This window comes from Odontesthes bonariensis, chromosome 4 (assembly GCF_027942865.1).
Source record: "Odontesthes bonariensis isolate fOdoBon6 chromosome 4, fOdoBon6.hap1, whole genome shotgun sequence".
Lineage (NCBI taxonomy): Eukaryota > Metazoa > Chordata > Actinopteri > Atheriniformes > Atherinopsidae > Odontesthes > Odontesthes bonariensis.
Genome location: NC_134509.1, coordinates 7,045,917 through 7,067,440, shown reverse-complemented (window position 1 = coordinate 7,067,440; position 21,524 = coordinate 7,045,917). Strand labels below are relative to the sequence as shown.

The window sequence follows — 21,524 nt, the reverse complement described above, 5'->3', positions numbered from 1 at the left end:
TGGCCTTGTATACCTTTAAATGTGCTTCACATCTGTGGTGTCTATACAGGCTAACGGCTTCATGTAAAGGAAATATAATCAATGAACTGTGAAAGCCAAGGTAGAAATGTGAATATTTGTATTTAAGCTGCCAGTCGCCAATATGTTTTCCAAAGAACTCATGTCATACTGCTCATCAGCATGCAAAAGTACCGGGGTCAGGCTTTGATTATCGATCCGACTGTATCCCCTGCAGGTGTACAGCAGCATGGAGCACCTTTCCCAACTGGAGCAGAAAGCCACAACATCGGTGTCCCGCCGAGAGCACAAGGGCCCACGTGAGGACAAGGTGACCAAGAGGGAGAGCCTGGGCAGCTTCAGTATGAGGGACAAAAGCTGGAGGACTGGATCCCCCGAGATGTGAGTGCTGGGCAGCTTTTAATGAGAGGTTTTAAAGATGTTTTTCATGAAACAGTCAGGCGGGGTTTCCTTTATACTTTGATGAGATAAAAAGTTCAGAAAGAAATTCTCTGAAGGTTTATTTTTCCATTTCTGAAAGCATTTCAACTGAAACATTCAATCTGTACTTTGTTAATACTATGGCTGGGCAACGATTAAAATGTTTAATCTAATTAATCACATGATTTCCCTGATTAATCACGATTAATCGCATTTGTACGCAAAATCCAAAAATGAATTCAAAAGTAGTGTATAGCTTTTAGCATTTAGTTTTATTTTAAATGTGCTGCCATATGAATGAAAGTGCCATAACATTTGTTGTGCAAACACACTTTTATCATCAGCATCTTTATGTAGTTTTTATGAAGAAGCCTCGCTCCGCTGTCTGTTTCCTTGAATGACTTGCTGGTATCAGTTGTGTGTTTTGCCTTTAAGTGATATTTTATACTGGAACTACTACGGTGATAAGACAATTCAACTTGGCAGTGTTTACAGATGACTTTGGTTCTGTCGACTCCGCCGTCTGGAAGGTGAGGGTGTCATGATTGGGTATAAAAGGAATATCCAGTAAAGACCATATGGAGAACTCGTTCGTGGTTCAGGGAAGACAGCTGCTCATGCCCTTTAAAAATGAATGGAATGCAGCCGTGCTTCCTGATTATTCGCTGGATATTCACGTATCACATAAACAACCGAGCGGTTCGCACCACATCTAAAGTGATGGGCAGCACGAGCTTGCTGTTTTTGGTTGAGAACATGTTTTAATTAACAGCTTTCCCCACAACACTGACCTAAAAGTTTTTGAGAGAAATTTACGCACACTCGTGATCCTTTAAATTGATCTGTATTCATCTACACGTGTATTGTAACTGCAGCTGTAACTATGTGATTGTCTTTTCTTACAATGGTTTTTTTTATTTGCTCACTCAGTGCTGAGGCTGTTTACTCAGAGTTATTAACAGACGCCGCTCTTTAACTGTTATTGAAACACTTGTCTCGCTCTTCACTGACAACCAAGGGGTGGTTATTAGTTTGCATCAAGGGTTGTAGATTTTAGCTGCGAATGAAAAATTGCCTTTCAGGCAAGATTCATTACTGATACTGTTGACATATTGCTGATTCCATTTCCACCTCAGGCTTCAGGAGGTGTTGGACAGAATTCAAATTCTTCTGTTCATGCATAAGATAAGATCATCCATTCAGACATCCTCAATTCTCTATTGAGAATTAAAGTAAGGCAAAAGAAGCTCATCATTTGTCACCGAATATATTACATTTCCTATTCTTCCATACCAAACAGAAAGGACCTTTATTACTCTGGTCAGCTATGATTCATTTTTACCTTGAGTTGATGATCAGTTTCAATAGACAAATTATTATGAAAAAAATACATCACTGGTATCCACTTGTTGGATTGCATTTTCATCTCAGTCATTGCTCGTCTTTGTTATTCATGCCAGCAGCATAGGTGCAGACCTCTTGACTTGTTAAACATCATACTTGAGATGACACTCTTTGATTTCCCCGTGTGCTTGTTGTTGCGTCTTTCTCTTGCAGGAAGCGCCTGTCTTGTTCAGAGTCTCTCTACACAGAAGGGGATGCGAGCCCTCCTCTCGGTGCCAGGCGCCGCTTTTCAGCTTTGATGGATACGCATCGCTTTGCGTCCGCTCTCGAAGGTGAGCCGGATTTCCTGACCCGCCAGAACCCCATGAAAATCCGAGGGACCTCACTGGATGGCACCACTATCCCATCACCCAGTCTGCTGGAGCAGAGGGCCAGCTTGAAGGAGGTCAATGGAGCAGGTGGGTTGGCAGCTTAGGGAAAAAACGGGAGGGTGATACAGAAAGCAAAAAGTCCGTAAGCAGTGGAATTCTCAGATTAAATAAATGAATTAATCTGTAATTTCCATCATTCCGACTCCTTGCAGACAAATCTCCTAAACCAGGGGAAACTCCGAGCACAACCTCAGCCATCGCCACATTATCCCCTGGTCCTGCAGCAGTCAGTCGGGATGTGATGACTCCTTTGTATGACCCTCTGGGGGCCCGAGCCACAAATGACCTGGTCCTCCGCCGTGCGCGCCACCACCATTTGTCAGGTGACGGAGAGAAACGGAACTCCAGACCAGGCAACAAAGTCATCAAGTCAGCCTCTGCCACGGCTCTGTCTGTGATCATACCATCAGGTGGGAGGCTGAATAAAAGGGGCAGAAAATGATGAAATCTTTTAGAAAATACTGACATATCACATTTTGATACACTATCTCATCTTCGTTCTTCCCCCTCTCCCTGCCTCCAGTGGAGCAGCATGGCGGCTTCTCTCCACTGGCCAGCCCCATGTCCCCCCACTCTTTCTCCTCCAACCCCTCATCGCGTGACTCTTCACCCAGCAGAGACTTCTTCCCTGCTGTCAGTGTGCTGCGCTCCCCCATCACCATCCATCGCTCCGGAAAGAAGTATGGCTTTACTCTCAGGGCCATCAGGGTCTACATTGGAGACAGCGACATCTACAGTGTGCATCACATTGTTTGGGTAAGAATAAGAAATTTGCTCTTACATGTCGGTTATATGTGTGTTTTTTTTGGCTTTTTATTTACTATTTTATTATATTAATTGAAACTGTTTTTATGCTAGATTTATTTTCAAAGCCTTTCTGATTATTTCACTAGTTTATGTAGGAGGTCATAGTACATGATGTCAAAGTGAAATCATGGCCAGATAGAAATGTGTGATGGCACAGATCTTGGGAGGGATACTCTGAATGAGTACCAATGTTCATTTGTGAATATGGTAGAAACTTGGACAGCCATCGCTGCTACACTCCAGCAATCAGGTAGATTAGACACATAGAGGCGATTCCTCACTAAAAGGCAGATGACAGAGAATTGAGGATGAACTAAAAGGCCTCTGAATAATTCATAGACCATGAGATGCATACCGCTGTGAAAACCCAGGAGGAGCTTTAGAAAGTCTCTGAAGGTCCTGGCGTGACCCAGCCAGCAACTGAACCTGAACCCAGGTGAGCATCTCTAAACAGTTCTGAATGTAGCTGTGCACTGGGCTCAATTGTTTTCGTCAGAAAAAATAGAAAAAAACTTCCAGAGGATAGGTGGGCCAAGCTCTACCATAGAAGACTCGAGGCTGCCATTACAACCAAAGAGGCTTTCGCCAAGCGCCACACAAGTAGTCTGATTATTTATGTAAACAGAATTAGTCAGTCTCTTGTTTTAATCATTTTCTTAATGCTCCTAAAACCAGTTTTTTTCACTGTGATGCTGTGGATGATTGTTTGTAAATGGAATAAATGAATTATAAGTATTGATTCTAAGTTGAGTTACATATGCACACGCTTTTTTTCTTCTCTTCTTGTCGCTCCTATTTGGACAGAAAATACAGAAAACAATTATCCATGTTTTTGGATTTAAAAGAACCCATGAAATTGACAAGTATGCAGGGTATTGACCTTTTAACAAAGTTTAAAAAAAAAAAAAAGCATTTGATAAATATTTATTTAACATGTACCGAGTGACAGTTTTCATGTAACTGACAAAGAGGTGGAAACAGCTAAAGCCTCCGAAATTAAATTCATGTTTAACATTTGAACAAGTTTTATCCTCAAGGTTATTTGCTTGTTTCCAGCTCTTTTTATCTGCTTATTTATCGTGGGGTACTATCATTTTTAAAATTATTATTATTTTCCATGTAAATGACTACCAATGAATTAGTTAACTGTTTTGTTTTTTTTGGATTATCCCTCTTTTTATGGATTGATTCATTTCCTTTTATACAAATTGAAAGAAACAAATGAAACATTGCAATAAAAAAAGGAATCTATGATGTGTCTGAAACGTAAAAGAAATGTGTCAGCACTAAATTAATCAACATCTAGGTTTTATCATCTGTATAGAACAGCTTTTCTGGGCAGAAAACATTTAGCTTATCTTAAAATATGAAACAAACTCTGAAACATAATGTACTCCGAGTGTGCATTATGTTTAAGAGTACTTGCATAGGAAGTGGTTTCTTTCCCCTCACATCAATATGTTGTGCGTACCGCAGCATGTAGAGGACGGCGGCCCGGCCCAGGAAGCCGGCCTGTGTGCTGGTGACCTCATCACTCATGTCAACGGAGAGCCCGTACATGGTCTGGTCCACACTGAAGTGGTAGAGCTCATCCTCAAGGTTGGCATCCGGAGTCTTAATCATTCTCAAATATATGTCATTGGTGCACAGCAGAACTAATTTATTGTAATTGATCTGTGCAGAGTGGCAACAAGGTGACAGTGACAACCACACCTTTTGAGAACACCTCCATTAAAGTGGGCCCCGCCCGTAAGGCCAGCTACAAATGTAAGATGGCCCGTCGAAACAAGAGGACAATGGCCAAGGAGGGCCAGGACAGGTATGTTATTATTATTCATCTTTATTTATACAGGTAATCCCATTGAGACTCAAGGTCACTTTCTCAAGACAGAAAGACAACAATTAGTCACAGACAGACAGAAATATAGCAAAGGCTCAGTACAGTAAGATCCAAGTGTCATAAGGAGCATATTAAAATGCGAAAGAGATTTTTCAAGTGCCATTAAAGCTTGTTGAAATTGGACAGCTTCAGATGATGTTGTTCCAGGTTGAAGATGCAGAGTAAGAAGCTCTTTACGCACTGTGGATGATAAAGGCTTGGGGGTGCAGGCTGTAACTCCACTGATTGCGTGACATGCAAGATGAAATGTATGCAGGCAGCAAGCCAAGGATTGATTTATAGATTCAATTATAGTAGTGCATAAGTGTATGTGTGGATGATGACCAGCTGACCAGAGAATAGCCTTCGTTTTATCTACATTTAGCACCAGTTTGAGACGGGATAAGTGTGACTGAATCATGTTAAATGCGGACTTGGACAGCAGTGTTAGCACAGCAATAAACAATTGTGTCATCGACATAAAGATGTAAAGATGCATCAGTAATATTTTGACCCACATTATTTATGTAAATTGTAAAAAGAGTAGCTCCTAAAACTGAGCCTTGCGGCACACCATTGGGGATCTTCAAATAACCTGATGAAAGGCCACTGTGCTGCACACACTGCCTACGATCTGAGAGGTACTTCGACAACCATCCAACGGTTTTATCTGAGAGACCAATAACTGAGAGTCTGTGACATAAGATTCTGTGATCTGCAGTGTGGAATGCTTTGGACAGGCTTAAGAAAAGCGCAGCACAGTAGAACAATGAGGAGCTCAGATTTCTGGGATGTCTTGATTCATCTAAACGGGGTTCAGTTCATCAGGCCATGATGCAACATTGCTGGGAGGAGGTTTGAATGTTATTTTGCCAACTAGACTTTATACAGAATTTGAAAACGTATAGATAATTTGATTATTTCCAGCATATGTCATTCCCATGGCAACCCTTTTGTTTCTTTTTTTTTCTGTTTCTCTTCCAGTAAGAAGCGCAGCTCTTTGTTCCGTAAGATCACAAAACAGTCCAATCTCCTTCACACCAGCCGCAGTCTGTCCTCTCTGAATCGCTCTCTGTCCTCCAGTGAGAGTCTTCCTGGCTCCCCAACTCACAGCCTGTCTGCCCGCTCCCCAACTCAGGGCTACCGCTCCACCCCTGAACCCTCATACCTGGGTATGGTGCTGGAAATAAGTAAAGCTTGTATAAGCAGTCAATCAGAAACTAAGATCTCTGTAACATCAGCCTCAGAAATCTTTTGCAATGCTTTTCCCTCAGTTATTGCTAACAACTTCGCCGGTGTTCTCTTCTCTCTTTAGGTGCTTCTTCCCAGAGCAGCTCTCCAGCCTCCAGCACTCCAAACTCCCCCTCCCCCTCTCAGCACATGAGGCCCAGCTCCCTGCATGGCCTCTCACCAAAACTCCACCGTCAGTATCGCTCTGCCCGTTGTAAGTCTGCTGGTAACATCCCGCTGTCCCCGCTGGCCCACACACCCTCCCCGACCCAGTCCTCCCCTCCACCCTTACCAGGCCACTACGTGGGGAGCTCCAACACCACCCAGTCCTTCCCCGTCAAGCTCCACTCGTCCCCCCCGGTGGTCCGACCCAGGCCAAAGAGCGCAGAGCCACCGCGATCACCTCTTCTCAAACGGGTGCAGTCAGCAGAGAAGCTGGGCTCGCCTCTGACTCAGTCCAGTTCTACAGGAGGGCTTGGTGGTCCGCTGCGGAAGCACAGCTTGGAGGTGCAGCACTCTGAGTACCGCAAGGATGCCTTCCTCTGTGAGCTCGGGCTCCAGAGCCTACTGGAGACAGAGGGAGAAAATTTGCCTCCTAATCCTCCCCCCTTGCCCTCATCCTCCACTGCCCCAGAGACTGGTGTGCTGAAGCCTGCAAGGAGACTCGGGAGGCAGGAGTCACCACTTAGCAGGGAAACCCTTCTGGCCGGAAGGGAGAGGGAGGAAAGGGAGAGGGGAAGGGACCCAGAGAAGGAGACTGGGACGAGCAGAGGAACAGGATTACAGTCATCCTTAGCAAGAAAGCTTCACCCAAGTGAGGTTAACTTGAACTCACAAAGCTCCAGACTAGGTACACAAACCACTAAAGGTATAACCCCTAGCACGCCTATCAAAACCACAGGTTGTTTAGTTCTACAGAAGGAGCCAGAGAAGACCCAGAGTCAGGCAGACACACCAACAAAACAGCTTGAAGCCAAGGGAACCAAAAGTGTGTTGCCTAACAGGAAGGATTCCCAAGAGCAGCAGTTAGGGGGCAAACCTGAGCCAAAGCAGGAAGGAGACAACAAAAGTAGGTCCGGTTTACTGGCTGCTGCCTTCAACAAAAGCACCTCTGCAGCAGTGAGTGGAGCTCCTTTGAGCGTAAACAAAACCTTTAAGTCCTCGGGTATGGGGGATAGCCTGAGAAAGTCTGACAGCAATGACTTAAGAACTCCAGAGCTCGGCTCCAAAAGCCCCAAACTGGCAGCTCGGATCCTCGCTCCTGTGGTTCCCTCACACGGGCAGCCGCTCTCACTGGGTAAAGTGAGGCAGGGACTCGGCCCTGTCAACTGCTACCGGGGAACCCTCGACTGGGAGGACAAATGTCGCCTGGAGGTGGTGGAGGAACATTCACCCTCTCCCTCCCCTTCCCCAACGGCAGTCGCGCCCTCCCTCTGCGGACCTTCCCTCTGTAAGTCGCGGCCTGTCTCCCCTGGCGAAAAGACGAGCTTTGTCAGCCAGCTGACCACTGTGGCCAAAAACGTCCTCGGTCCAATCAAGCTAGGCTCTCAGGAGGGGTCCAAGAGCAAAGAGCAGCAGACTAAGGCACCAGAGGAGAAGCAGGGTGGCACAGCGGGAAAATCTGACACTCCTGCAGGAGCTCGAGCGGTTGCTGGGGCTGCAGTGGTTACCCAAAGTCCTGCTGGTTCACCGCTCGAGAAAGCAGCAACAGGCAGCAGCCTGCCGAAAATGTGACCCCGCGAGGTCTTTAAATCTGACTTTAGTAGAAGAGAAAAAAAGGCTTTTTTGGAAGAACAGTGAAACAGAAGACAAGCACTTAATAACAATGTACATTCCAGTTTCAGAGTCTATAAAGTGTTATTTATTAATTCCAATCATTGACTGATTCTAACTTAAAACCAGGAAAAAAAAAAACTATAAAGGTGCATTTACTGTTGATTTTCTATTATGAATAATTTATTGAGAGGACTTCTTATGATGTAACGTGATACACTTTATCAGATGTATATGTGTGAGTCAATGTGAACGCATGTCATATGGTATGTACTGTACATTTGTAAAAGGTACAACAAGGTGAAAAAGTGCTTTACTGATCAAAACATGCTGAATACTGTGAATACCAAATCTAGCCACTATTTTCAACCAGACCTTTTCTTTTCTTTTCTTTTTCTTTTTTACTGTTTATCAGCTTCAGTTAAACAGTCAAGTTGTGGGTTTTGCATCAAGCAAAAACACGTTTTACACACAACATCACTTTGGCTACAGTCCAAAGGGAGGAAGATGATTAAGCTTTTTTTTACTCATTATCCAGCAGTTTACTTTCTCTGGGTTACAGAGTCAGCCGTCGCCATAGCAGGCAGTCTGTCAGTGGATGTCACATTCAGACCTGTCTCGCTCAGCTCGTCACGGGGGATTGTGTGTGAGCGTGTGTTTTTACCACTCCGAGTCTATTTCTGATGGTTCTCGAAAGGCTGCATCCCGCTGCATGGGAAAGTGGGGACGACTAAGCTCAGGCTGGGCGCTTATCTCTGCCTCGCAGGAAGGCCACCGCAACCTCTTTCTCCCTCGCGCACAAACGTACACACTCATGAACACTCGCAATGCCACGGGAGGCAGCAGAGCCAGCAGCCGATCGCCATGCATTTTAATCCTTACCCCTTGTTGTAGTCCACGAATTGGGACACAAGTATGTTTGCGAGTGAGTTAAGAAGAAGCGTCATTTTGGCCCGACCATAACGCTTAGTCACGGGTCATGACAGAAACAGGAAGGAAACCCTTTGATCAACACACCAAATTGGCACAATGCAGGTTACTTAACATGAGTACGGTATGTAAAGGCATTAGATCATGTTGTAAGCACAGATACAGTGAATTGGAGTGTTGTTTTCAGCAAAAAAAAACCAGAAAAAGCTGGCAGTCGCCGATGTAGCATACGTTTATTTGTTAAAGGGTTCTGTAGGTAAGATGAGGTGTGTCCACAGAAATTGATCATCACAATGGACCTGTTAGTATAAGTAAAAAACAATGTTATCAGTGGTATAATCAGAATGACTGTTAGGTTAGCTACAGTAGGTAGTGCAGATTGATACATGTACAGTAATGCTCAGTGTAACAATATGATAAAGATGATTCCATCAGTGACTTCATTAATAGTGCTGATAACTATTCATAATTTATCTTCCTCTCTCATTGGTCAGCATCACTCCCTTATAGTTTGTGACTATCAAATGTACATAATCTTATGCAAATCATTTAGAGCTGTGTGGGTGTGGACGTGTTTAGAAAGGAAGTTTGATGATATAAAGTCGCAGTGTGTAACAATGACAAAAATTATGATTATCCATCCATCCATTTTCTATACCTGTTTAATCAGATTAGGATGACCTCACTACACAATGCAAGAACGGGCATAAGATGAGAACAGGCCTTTTCAAATAAGCGAAAATACGAAGAGCCAATGAAATATTGGGATTGGCAAAGGCAGAAAACCAGAATAAACTACTTTTCCCAGACAGAAATTGCAGAACAAAAACAAAGGTCTTCAATGTGATTGCTTGATTTCTCATCGATAGGTAATTTAGCGTACAGATACGGAGGCACTTTGTTGCTAAATAATGCATTTGAGGTTGGTTGTTATCTCCAACTTGACCACTAGGTGTCAGTAATTGTTACACACTGTTCCTTTCATTCTAGATTAGACACGTACGTGTATTGTTGCGTATCATTTCCTGCAAGTGATATGATTTATTTTGATTCGTACAGGTTCCACTGATGCAAAAGACAACGTGATCCAGCCTGCAGCAGTACTATGTAACTTTGCAACTCTCAAGGCAGATGATTGCAATGTGTTCCTAAGTCCAAAAAGTGTTCAATAGCGGTTCACTCAAGTGGTTCAGTCTGCACAACATATTTGTCTACCTTAATGTTTCAGTTCATTCTTCAGCTTCAGCTCCTGTCATTTCAGGCTTCGTGCACTTTTTGGCAGCTGCTCGTTGTCTTACATTAGCTGACAGAATTGCATTGTCTGTGTGGAAAGAATAGAACAATGAGTGGCTAACAGCTGCGGTGAGCTGCAAAGTGGAAACCTGAATTCTGTTGTACTTGCTGTATCCAATGTTATCCCCTCATCTGTCATTAATGTAAAAGCATGTCCAATGTAGAACACAATTTTTTCTTTTTTCCATTCAACATAGTACTCTACTGCCCTCTAGTGGTTTGCAGTGACCAGTTTTGAACATATTGGACTGTCAGAAATCCTTTTATTTAACATAACTGAGACCACTGATTTATCCCAGAATGGCTGTTATTAGCCACAGGCTCACTAAATATGCATTTATGTTTATCAAGAACTGCAGTAATTATCAAATGAACACTTGAAACATTAATGTTTTTTCTGTTGTGTTCCTCACATGACTGTTAATTATATCTTTGGAAATAGGATTACATTTTTAAATATGCTGTCTTATATATAATACTGGAAGGAGTCCATATATATTGAGTTAATAACGGAGTCGTCAGATCAGCTATAATCACCCGACAATGAAACTAACTGTAATCTTATACAGATTATCGTGTCCACATTCAGGCCTTTTCCCAATCAGTGGTGTCGTCTTACATGTTTGAACTTTTCTTCTTTTTCTTTTTGTAACTGACAGAGAGAGTAATCGATGTATATGCACTTTATTTGAAAGGAAAAGATCTTCATTTGATGGTACTGCCTCTTAAGTTATCAATGACTATCAAATATGGATTCTGCAAACAAACAAAAGCCCAAGTCTAAAAGCATTCCACACTTCTCTGTTCACTCAAAGTGTATTTAGTTGTACCACTGGGGTATTTTTGTTTGTGATAGATGTGACTTAAATGCAGACACCTGAAGTGCAGTATGTGGATTAAAGTTTCTGAGATTCGCTCCATAATTTGCCGCGTGAAATTCTTTCTGGTTTTAACGTTTAACGCATCTTTACACACTAAATGTTTTTGACCAATATTCTGTTTTGTGATACAGAAAGTATGCCCTTTTTCCCTCCAGAGGTTATCCATATAAGTATATATATATAAGCCATGATTCAATAGCTTATAGGACCACCTTTTAGTAGCAAGTACTTAAAGTAATTATTTTCTATATGACATTGTCAGTCTGTTTGGTTAGTGGAGACATTTTTGGCCCACTTTTCTAGACCCCTTGCTTTTAGTTAATTAAGGTCTGCGGGTATTCGTTCACACATCTTAACAGTGGAGTTGAGTTCTGGACTTTGACAGGGTCCTCAACACCTTATTTTTTTTCTATTTCAGACACTGTTGTATATTTGCTGGTGCACATGGGATCACTGTCCTGCTGCATGGCCCAGGTTCTGGACAGGCTTTAGTTGTCAAGACAGATGTTCTCATATTTGACTCTAGAATACTTTGGTACAAAAAGGAGTTCACGGTCGACTCAGGGACTGCTGGGTTCCCAAGTCATGTGGCTGCCATACAAGCCCAAACCATCACCCTTCCACCACCGTGTTTTACAGCTTATATGAGATGTTTGGGCTGATATGACCATCACGGCTGCAGCAACAAAAATGCTGTTGCCTTGTAGTTTCTGGCTACTAAACGAGAAGCAAGGCAAGGGGGGAGTCAGGTTAATTGGTGATTTGATGTGCATGGTTGTTTGCCCTCTGTGTTGGCCCTGTGATACATCATCAAATCAAATTTATTTGTAAAGCATATTTCATGTACAAAACAATTCAAAGTGCTTTACATAAAATAAAAGCATTGCAGCAGGGAGTGGAAGAAGCCTTAAAAATACATAAAAGAATATAAAGAGAAACAAATAAAATAATTTAAATGAATTTAAAAACAAGCAACAGTCCAGATAAATTAAAAGGGGATGGGAACCCTGTCTACGTTGTACCCTGCCTCTCACCCAATGGTAGCTGGTATAGGCTCTGGCCTGTAACTGAACAGACTGGGTATAGAAAATGGATGGATGGATCATGTTTTTTACTATATGAATAATTATCTATAATTATGCAGTTTTGGTCGATAGATTAATAATTTCAACCATTCTCTAACAATAATCTAGCTAACAAATAGTTGTTGAACAAAAAGTACAATACTTGCTTCTAAAAGGGGATTGGAGGGAGTGCCTCATACTTTACATTATGCAAACATTACTTGTACCAAACTCGTCATGCAAACAGGTATCCTTTGAAGTGCCTCGTTTGTGTGTGAACGCCCTTTTTGTGGAACTTTTAAATTTTGTCCATTATTTCAAGTGCTTGATTAAAAGGTAGCCAGTTCTCTTTTCTTGGTTCTTGAAGGCATTTCAACTCTGATTTGAAAGGCTTCTTCTGTTCAGTCTGGCACGAAAGTTGTTGAAGTCTAAAGTGAGTCGCTGACAAATCCACCCATTCCTTGATAGTTAATCGAAGAATGAAAGGAGTCATTTACATTAAACAGGGAAAAACAACTTTAAACAGAGGAAGGGGCCTCGGTTATCACTTAGCAAATTGATATGTAGCATTGTCTCACCTCCCCAGGCGGTTTCAGCTTTAATGGCATGATTTTTGTGACCAAAACATCCAACATGTTGGTCAGGAAAGTAAACATCTAACAGCTGACAATGACCTAAATGACCCATAGCATGGGTGGCTGGATCCAGTGACACTGAATGTCCAAACAACAGCTTAAGAAAACTTAAACTCCTGACCAGGTAGAACTGATTAAGCATCTCAGGCAAGAGGAAAAACTTAAAAAAAAAAAAAAAAAAAGAAGACATGTTACTTACTTCTACTTAAGTACTTGGGATAACAAGAATCTGGATGACTAAGAATCATTGACAACACATGCCAGTCCATAGTAGCCTCTCTCTTAAATTATTCATGCTAAATGGTTTGACAAAAAACATGTCAAATTACAAATATATACTATTACAAATATAATTCAGTCAAATGGAAATATATTATATCTGTGTAACGCGTTTTTTCCTAAAATAACCAGTTTAAATTAACTTGAATTTGCAGTTATTTTAAAAATGGTGCAGAACATATAATTTATCTTTCTTTACTAATACTGGACAACCGGGGCACCGCTTTGGTCAAATCATACAAATAGAAGTTTGTAATGTACTTTTAGTACAGTTTAGGGATTACATAACTGTAATAGTTATTATCAGTCGATAGCGCACAGTGAATGGCAAATATTAGAACAACTATCCAATCAGCTTCCTCGCTCTGATTACTTCAGCCAATCATATAGCATCAGGAAAGGACAACAGGAAGTAAATGCTATGACGGGCAAATGCTAAAGCGGTGGCTGACCGGTCAGACAAACCAGTATTTTAGTGGCTTATTTTCACAGCACAGTGCATAATTTACCTTGTGCGTCAAATGGAAGAACTCCTGTCATACTGATATTAGCTGTACTTTTTTTTCTCTTTTCGAATATAACGGAGCTTTTTGGTCAGCGGCTTGAATGTTATCGAGGTAACGCCGGGGCCAGCGCTAAAGTTAGCTTATTCAGCAAGCTACTACCAGCAGTCGTGAGGGAATCGCCGAAATGTGTGAACCTACGACAAGGTACCGACCAGCTTAACCTACTCTTAAAACAGGTATGTAGTTTTTGGCCAATTAACCTTTAACTGCAGATGTTTAAAGAAGCTCTAAAGATGATGCTTTTTGTCGTGAGACCACATAACTCCATTGAAATTGCTATGAGGATGTCTGTCAGTAATACAGATGACAGATCAATAGAAACCACACATTTCCTTTGTCGTGACTATTTCCATTTCTACAGGGAGAGGTTAAACTGTAGTAGGCGTTAAACAGCTTTTAACTGTGGGGATAAAAAATATGACCACAATCAGACGACTTTCTCAGGCAGCGAAAAAGCCCGACATACCGGTTGTCAAATGGCAATCACATGATGTACAGTGAGTTTTTTTTTTTTTTTTCTCTTTCACTTAAAGGTTTCCATTGGTGCGATCAGTGAATACATTCTGTAGTTTTGTATGTTCCCTCTTGAAACTCCTACTCATCAGTTTCAGGGCAGGGTGGAAAAATCATTGAGTGTTTCGGGTGTTGTGAAATCCGCCGTTGAAAATGGTTACATTTTCACACTGTTTACACTGGCCATTTGGCGTCTATTTATTCATACTATATGCTTCATTCTATTTGTTTATTTATTTTACTGCCTGTAATAGATCAGAAATCTGTAACAAGTGCCCATCAAGGTTTTTGAGAGCAAAAGTTTTCCAAATTCACTCGTTCTGTTTGATTAACAGAGTGTGAGGGTGTGTGGTTGTGTGTCTCATTTGTCTCTGTGTGGCCCTGTGATGGACTGGCCACCCATCCAGGGTGTACCCCACCTCCCGCCCAATGACAGCTGGGATAGCCCTCTCCCCTAAATTGGATTAAGCGGATATAGAAAATCGATGGAGGGCTGATTGATCGACGGCCTGAAATTCTACCTCATTGCACAGTGAAATTCACAGCTCAACTTAAAGAATCACCCTCGCAGGAAAATTAGCCCCAGCTATTTTTTTAGTTTTTTTTTTTAATAAGCTGGAACATGCAAATGATGATGAATGATTGATGTTTTTCCTTGAAATGTACCTGAGATCTTTATAAAAAAAATGACTTTAACAGTTAATCAACTTGCCAGCTTGTCAGCTGGACACAGTTTGCACAGTAGTCATGTGATCTGAGAGTTTTGTGCAACGTAAATGCCACAAATTTAGTATTTTCTTCCAAAAAAAAATCAAAACTCAAATCTTGGCGAGTATATCTGGAACACCTCTCTTTGACTTGGTTGGTCTTCATTTCAGCAGCAAGTTCTTAACAAAGAAAGTGTAGTAGATCTGTGACCCGTGTCTCAGTTTTCTTTTGAAGTCAAAGCTGTACGCCTTCTGGACGGCGTGAGACCAAACAGGACTTGCAAAGTTCAAAACAAATCAGACAATGTCTGAGTATGCCGGAAAAGCTACTTAGCCAAAGTCAAGTAATTTCCTCTTAAAGCTACACTCTTCCTGGACTCTTGATAAAGAAGAATAGGAATAGAAGAATGGGTAAAGAAAACAACCCTCTGCAGAAGGAATGTTAAGTTTTGCAAGTGTTAAGTTGACTAGGTTAATAAGTATCAGAGTGTACAAAGTGTCTTGACTTCAGTTGAGATTTAATGATTTACCCATCCTTGTTGCTTTCTTTTCCTTTCTCACATCAGTTCGGTGTTGCAATGAGGAGCACCGGAGTCCACCTTTAAAGACTCGGGAAGTATGAACTCAGTGTCCCCCAGTGCAGCGCAGTACGTGGCGGGAGTGATGCAGGATGAGCAGGCGGAGAACCGGAGGCAGCAGCCCCTGGAACGACAGGGCAGCTTTGGCCCCAGGCTGCCTCAGATTTCAGATGCCAGCAGTGATGCCGCTGGTGAGCCTGACGAGATGGACAAACTCAAAGCCAAACTGATGTCGGCATGGAACAATGTCAAATATGGTATGCAATCAGTTTTGGAGAAAGAAAACTGCGGAGGCCTCTGAGCGCAAATCACGAGCTTGTCATTTTTCTGCCTTTGGGAATCCGTTTCCCATCATTATATTCTTTCTTGCTCCCTCTGCAGGTTGGACTGTTAAGTCTAAAACCTCTTTCAACAAGACATCACCGATCACTGTCCTGGGACACACCTATCTGCTCAACAGTGAAGGTAAATGCACCTTGACAATCTCAGCTCTGCTCAGTCGGTGCTGTATTTTCACTCCAGAGGGGGGAAAAATAAAGAAAAAGAAGACGAGCGGAACGCAGGTGTAGTGATGTGTTTCTTTTGGTTAACCTCATTTGGGGAAACCCCTTTTCCCTTTTGAAAGTTTGTCTGGTTCAGATAAAAACAAAGCACTTCATATGATACGGACACCACAAACCTACATGCGATTGAAAAGTGTTGGTTCTTTCTTCTCTTTCCGTCTAACCTCCCTCATCGCTTTGTCTCCTTCCCTCTCAGACGAGGTGGAGCGATTCGGTCTGGTTTTCGTGTCCAGGATCTGGCTGACCTACAGGAAGGAGTTTCCTCAGCTGGAAGGCTCCACCTGGACCACGGACTGTGGCTGGGGCTGCATGCTGCGCAGTGGACAGATGCTGCTGGCACAGGGCCTCGTTCTCCATTTGATGCCCAGAGGTTTGTCTATCCCAATTTTCCCGTTAAACTCAGACATTTATATTTCTGTATAAACAGATTAGTTGTTATGTGAAAGTCAATCATTGTCTTGGAGCAGGCTGGTTGATATTTAAAAAGGTTGACCTACCCATGTACTTATTTGCCTGCATAACAGTAAGGGTTCCTCATAACTGAAGGAATTCAAGCCACTGAGTCAAAAATATCACCTGACCACCTTGTTATCCTCTCTTTGCACAGTTCCTCTTCCTCATATCTCTGTTCTGAGACTTTATTTAGTCACACTAAGCTTGTTTAGCTGCCAATCTCTCCTCTTTTGTCCTTTTGTTTTATCCGTCCTAATTATCTTGCATTATTTGCCTTTTTCTTTCTTTCACTTTGTTTTTTTTTGTGTATTCCCTTGTTAGCAGCTTAGTTCTTGTTGTATTTCTACATGTTTTCTGAATGCTACCGTTAGATAAACTGTTCCTGATAGCCAGACCTGATAAGTTAGCCCCACCCTGCAGGCGTACAGGACCTTTTTGTAACGGGGGTGTTGGCGGACATAAAGCTCTACTGGAGCTCAGGCCTTTTTTTATCATAAAGGCGTGCAAAGACTCCTTCATTTTCATCTCTGTGACGTGGTCTCTTTTCTCTCAGCTGTCTCTCCTTCGCTCGAGCTTTGTCCTGATAGTTCACGCAGCTCCTCACGCATTCTGTTGATCAACACTGAAAAACAGAATCTGATGAACTGTCTCCTATAAATTCATAGAATTTGCATCATCATTTCAGTATGTTGCTTCATTATGTGAGATTATTGTCAAATCCACTGCAGTGAATGTGAGTAAATGGGCATTCTAACCTTTTTTTGTCCACCTTTTCGTCTCCACTCTGCTCTCAGCCTGTGTGCTGTCTAAGTTTGACCGAACTCTCTCACCTGAACTTGGTGGTTTACTTGGAAAAAAATAAATTAAGGTTTAAATAAAGTGCTGAAAAACAGACGTATAAAGAGGGAGGGTTTGATATTTCAACTCCTTGTTTATTTTTGCAAATCTAATATACAGTAACATACATATGCAGTATACCACGGTCATGGCTGTGTGTTTTACTCATTTTCCTTCCAGCAAATTAGTTATTTGATGTGAACTTGCTAAAAAAAAAAAGTTCTGAAATTGATTTTCACCAGAGAAATACCCCAGATGTTCTGCGTGGCTGTGATACAACATTAGGTGTAAGCCTTTTTCTGTATTGTAGATTGGGCTTGGCCGGATGCTCAGCAGCTAACTGATGTGGATTTAGAGGTGTTCCGACCACGCTCCCCAGTACGGGCTGGAGGGGTCCCCATCCCCTCCTTCGGCTCTCAACGGGGAACCAGCACCCCTGAGAAATCCTTGTCCAACCACCAGGCGCCCAAGTGTAGCCTGAGGAAAAGGCCTGAGTCTGCAAGGGACCGCCAAGCGGAACCCACCCACCACAAGCTTGTCACCTGGTTTGGGGACCAACCTCCCGCACCTTTTGGCGTTCACCAGCTGGTGGAAATTGGCAAAGGTTCAGGGAAGAAGGCAGGCGATTGGTATGGCCCCTCGATCGTGGCGCACATTTTACGGTAAGGGCTCCACATTTGAACGCTTTTAACATTTAACACTCAACTGTTTGGTGAAATCAATCAATCAATCTTTCCAGGAAAGCAGTGGCCAAAACCGCTGTGGTGCAAAACCTTGTCATATACGTGGCTCAGGACTGCACAGGTAAGGATTACAAATGAGCTGTTTGTTGAATTTCATGATTATTTTGTGAGACTTTGCCAATGATACATATCCTATTGAGCCCCTTCAGCACCCCTTTTTTTTTTTTTTTTTTTTTTTTTTTTCCTCTTGATGTCTTTCCGTTCCAGTGTACAAAGAGGATGTGGCACATCTGTGTGATCCGTCACTAAGCCAGAGTCCCCCTGATCCTTCAAGCCAAGCCTGGAAGTCTGTCATCATACTGGTGCCTGTCCGGCTGGGAGGGGAAGCCCTCAACCCGTCCTACATTGAATGTGTGAAGGTGCATATGTTCTGCTCCGCCCCCCCTATCCGACAGAAATTTTAAAGACTTCAACTTCCATGTCTCACACTGAAAACACTTCATTTACAGAATATCCTGAATCTCGATTGTTGCATTGGAATAATTGGAGGAAAACCAAAGCATTCGCTCTACTTCATTGGCTTCCAAGGTCAGAACCAGCCTTTTCCTGTTCTTTTGTAGAATTGGAGGAAGCAAAGATTCCTCGGGTGCTCTGTGGATAAATCACACAGGAGTCGCAGCTTTTAAGCGGCTTCAAAGGAACTGCAGCTTAGGACTCTTTGACACTTGCCTCCTTATTGATTTGATGTAATTTCTCTTTGGCTGGCAGATGAGCAGCTGTTGTATCTGGACCCTCACTACTGCCAGCCGATCGTCGATGTCACTGAAGCCAACTTTTCACTAGAGGTTTGTTATCCTGTCTCCTGTTTGTCTAAACTTTTTTTCTGACATCATACTGGACTTAAAGCATATGATTTTAACAAACAATATTGAAAGATAACATGTCCTCTCACTGACTTGACAGCTCTGTGCTTAGTTGACCTTTTATTCTGTGACCCACATGCCCTCATATTGCTGTGCAGTCGTTCCACTGTAGCTCTCCAAAAAAGATGCCCTTCAGCCGCATGGATCCCAGCTGTACCATCGGCTTCTACGCAAAGACAAAGAAGGATTTTGAGTCTCTATGTTCTGCAGTTGGCACGGTGGGTCCCTACACCCTTCTCCCATGAATATGGTTCAGATTTCACATGATAATAAAATGAGTATTAGTGGAGAGCAGTAAAAGTAGAGAACATCGCCACAATTAAAGAATTTAGGGCATGTAGAGCTTCCCATTATGTTAGAATAAGGCTGACGAACTGAACCATCCTTCAATCAACACTACATGTTACGTGAAAACTTTTGGGAATTTACAACCTTTTCTGCTGACAAAATGTGCTGTTGCAGCTCTGCATGTATTTATAGACTGAACATTGAGTTTCAACCCGACCGGGTACTGGAAAAGTAGTGGTGGGAGAAGACGGAATCATGTCTTTTTTTGGTTTCCGCAGTGTTGTTTGACATTACAGGCGTCTGATGTTGGTTTTTGTCTCCAGATTCTCTCTTTAATCCCCCTGCACCTATCATTCTGCACCTATGTTTTGTAGTATTTTGAGACTCTTTTTTTTATTCTTTCTTTCTTTTAAATCTGGCTTTGTTGTGACTGCAGGCTCTTTCATCTTCCAAGGAGAAGTACCCCATCTTTACCTTCGTAAACGGGCAGGGTCAGGACTATGGACTCGAGGGTCACAGCAGCAACCACAGCGGATCCGCTGCCCACATTCTGCCTCCAGGCAAGCTGGGCAGGAGTAACAACAGGAGAAGCAGCGATGACTTTGTGTTTCTGTGAGCCTCTGAGGAAGATGTTCTCCTGGCCGACGCCTGCAGGCGGCGTGCGCAAACATGTTGTCTCCTTTGAAAGGAAAGGACTTGAATCTCACGAAGAAGCAGCTGAAAAGTGGATGTTACTTTAGTGCTTTGTCTCCCTCTCTGTATGAACACAGCCTTCACCTCTGTGCGGGCAGAAACTAAGACTCAGCACTCAGTAGTTGGTTCTGGCTTCGTTACTGGGTGCAGGTGATTTTCAGAATGGATCGTGGCCTGAAATATTTCAAGTACTTGAACTGTTCTTTATTCATTTTTGTCTCTCACCTAAAAAAAAAAAAAGGAATATATAAAGGCCTCAAAGGCTGCAGCTGTCTCATATTGATCTTGTAAAATAAGACGTCTGTCGTACATCTTTTTAATTTTCATTCTTGAAGTTTATTTATCAGATTTGTGAATGTGTGTCTGCGAGCAGCTGATTTCTCAGTATTTATTTGTTTGTCTGCTGTACATATGTGTTTAGAAGTCGTTTTATCCTACAGAAGTTTCTGGTTCTTCCAAAGGACTCTTAAAGAGCTGTAAATTCATTCCAGTGTTGCAGCTCACTTGTGTCACAGATGTGACTACAGAGCCTCGATCCAACACACCCCGAGCCTTCACCTCCATTATTTTTCATTAAGAAAGGAAAAATCACCCAGAAATCTGCTGTTACATTGTTCTGCTACTGCTCGTTGTCCCTTCAGCTAGAGATGGACATTTATCTTTGCTACACTGTGGCATTTTTCTCATGAAGCAGGATCCCAGAATTCTCTGGATATGTTTGCAAAGTAACACCCAAAGGAGCTCTGTATGTTCATGTTCAAGGTCTGGGTTTTACCTTGTGAAGTGAAACAGATCTGACCAAGCTGAATGGAGTTTTTGCTCCATCTCTTGTTGAAATGGCCCCTTGTTTTGTAAGGCTACTACTGCAAGTTGCACTACTACTGTTTTTTGGCTTGTTGTCCTGATTAAATTGAAACACTGGAATTACATTTGACGTGTATTGCATACTTTGTAAGCTTGTATTTTTTAGTTTTCTCCCATTCTGTCTTTTTTTTGTCTCCTGGATGATTTTTTTTTTTTTTTTTATATATATATATATATATATACACTATTCCTGGTGGTCTTTTTGTGTTTCCTCCTTTCCCACGCTGCCAAAATAAGTCCATAATCAGCTTTTCGTGTCACTGGGCAATTGGCCCCGAGCCTTCTTTCTTTGAACATTTTATTTCTGTCACCTTGCCTTTCAGACTTTGTGCAGCTCTCTTCTACATCTGGGTTGTCCATCTCCTAACTCCACCAGCATGTAGACCCCAGGGGGTCCTCTATTCTTCCTCCAGGGCTCCATTGCTCATTTGATGTCTCTGCTTGCAGGGGACCAAGCTAATATCAAATCATTTAAAAAAAAAAAGAAAAAAGAATGCAAATATAAGAGTGTTGGCTGGTGCTGATGCCACATATTCATCAGTTTTTATCATAATGTTTGTTTTGTTTTTTTATATACACTATGTTGCCAAAAGTATTTGCTCATCTGCCTTTACACGCATATGAACTACATCCCATTCTTAATTCACAGGGTTTAATATGATGTCGGCCCACCCTTTGCAGCTATAACAGCAGCTTGAACTCTTCTGGGCAAGCTTTCCACAAGGTTTAGGAGTGTGTTTATGGGAATTTTTAACTGGCTCGCAGTCTCCGCTCTAATTCATCCCAAAGGTGTTCTATCGGGTTGAGGTCAGGACTCTGTGCAGGCCAGTCAAGCTCTTCAACACCAAACTGGCTCATCCATGTCTTTATGG

General features: G+C 42.4%; 2 protein-coding genes across 5 annotated transcripts in view; both read left to right on the top strand.

Moving 5' to 3' along the window:
- LOC142378334 (microtubule-associated serine/threonine-protein kinase 1-like) overlaps nt 1-11,048 on the top strand; it is a 94,146-nt gene extending 83,098 nt beyond the window's left edge. For all 3 annotated transcript variants that reach the window (XM_075462699.1, XM_075462698.1, XM_075462700.1), the window contains 8 exons: nt 236-399; nt 1,996-2,240; nt 2,366-2,623; nt 2,737-2,969; nt 4,497-4,619; nt 4,703-4,839; nt 5,884-6,071; nt 6,215-11,048. In XM_075462699.1, the coding sequence (XP_075318814.1) occupies nt 236-399; nt 1,996-2,240; nt 2,366-2,623; nt 2,737-2,969; nt 4,497-4,619; nt 4,703-4,839; nt 5,884-6,071; nt 6,215-7,863 (2,997 nt within the window). In that variant the 3' untranslated portion in view covers nt 7,864-11,048. The remainder of the gene's footprint in view (nt 1-235; nt 400-1,995; nt 2,241-2,365; nt 2,624-2,736; nt 2,970-4,496; nt 4,620-4,702; nt 4,840-5,883; nt 6,072-6,214) is intronic.
- A 2,343-nt stretch (nt 11,049-13,391) lies between these two features.
- On the top strand, nt 13,392-20,733 carry atg4da (autophagy related 4D, cysteine peptidase a). Of its 2 annotated transcripts, none has more exons than XM_075462697.1 (11): nt 13,392-13,694; nt 15,337-15,605; nt 15,730-15,813; nt 16,108-16,281; nt 17,512-17,863; nt 17,941-18,005; nt 18,152-18,303; nt 18,394-18,472; nt 18,653-18,729; nt 18,906-19,025; nt 19,532-20,733. In XM_075462697.1, exons 2-11 carry the CDS (start codon nt 15,389-15,391, stop codon nt 19,709-19,711), a joined length of 1,500 nt encoding a protein of 499 aa, XP_075318812.1. In that variant the 5' UTR covers nt 13,392-13,694; nt 15,337-15,388; the 3' UTR covers nt 19,712-20,733. The 2 variants fall into 2 exon arrangements, with proteins under 2 accessions (XP_075318812.1, XP_075318811.1); XM_075462696.1 differs by having other exon boundaries at nt 13,392-13,726.
- The last annotated feature ends 791 nt before the right edge of the window (nt 20,734-21,524 follow it).

Bases quoted from the DNA above. Each gene is read 5' to 3' on its own strand.
- atg4da (XM_075462697.1), top strand. From the start codon at position 15,389: ATGAACTCAGTGTCCCCCAGTGCAGCGCAGTACGTGGCGGGAGTGATG. The intron at 15,814-16,107 runs GTAAATGCACCT...CTTCCCTCTCAG, and splicing joins CTATCTGCTCAACAGTGAAG to ACGAGGTGGAGCGATTCGGT. The intron at 17,864-17,940 runs GTAAGGGCTCCA...CAATCTTTCCAG, and splicing joins ATCGTGGCGCACATTTTACG to GAAAGCAGTGGCCAAAACCG.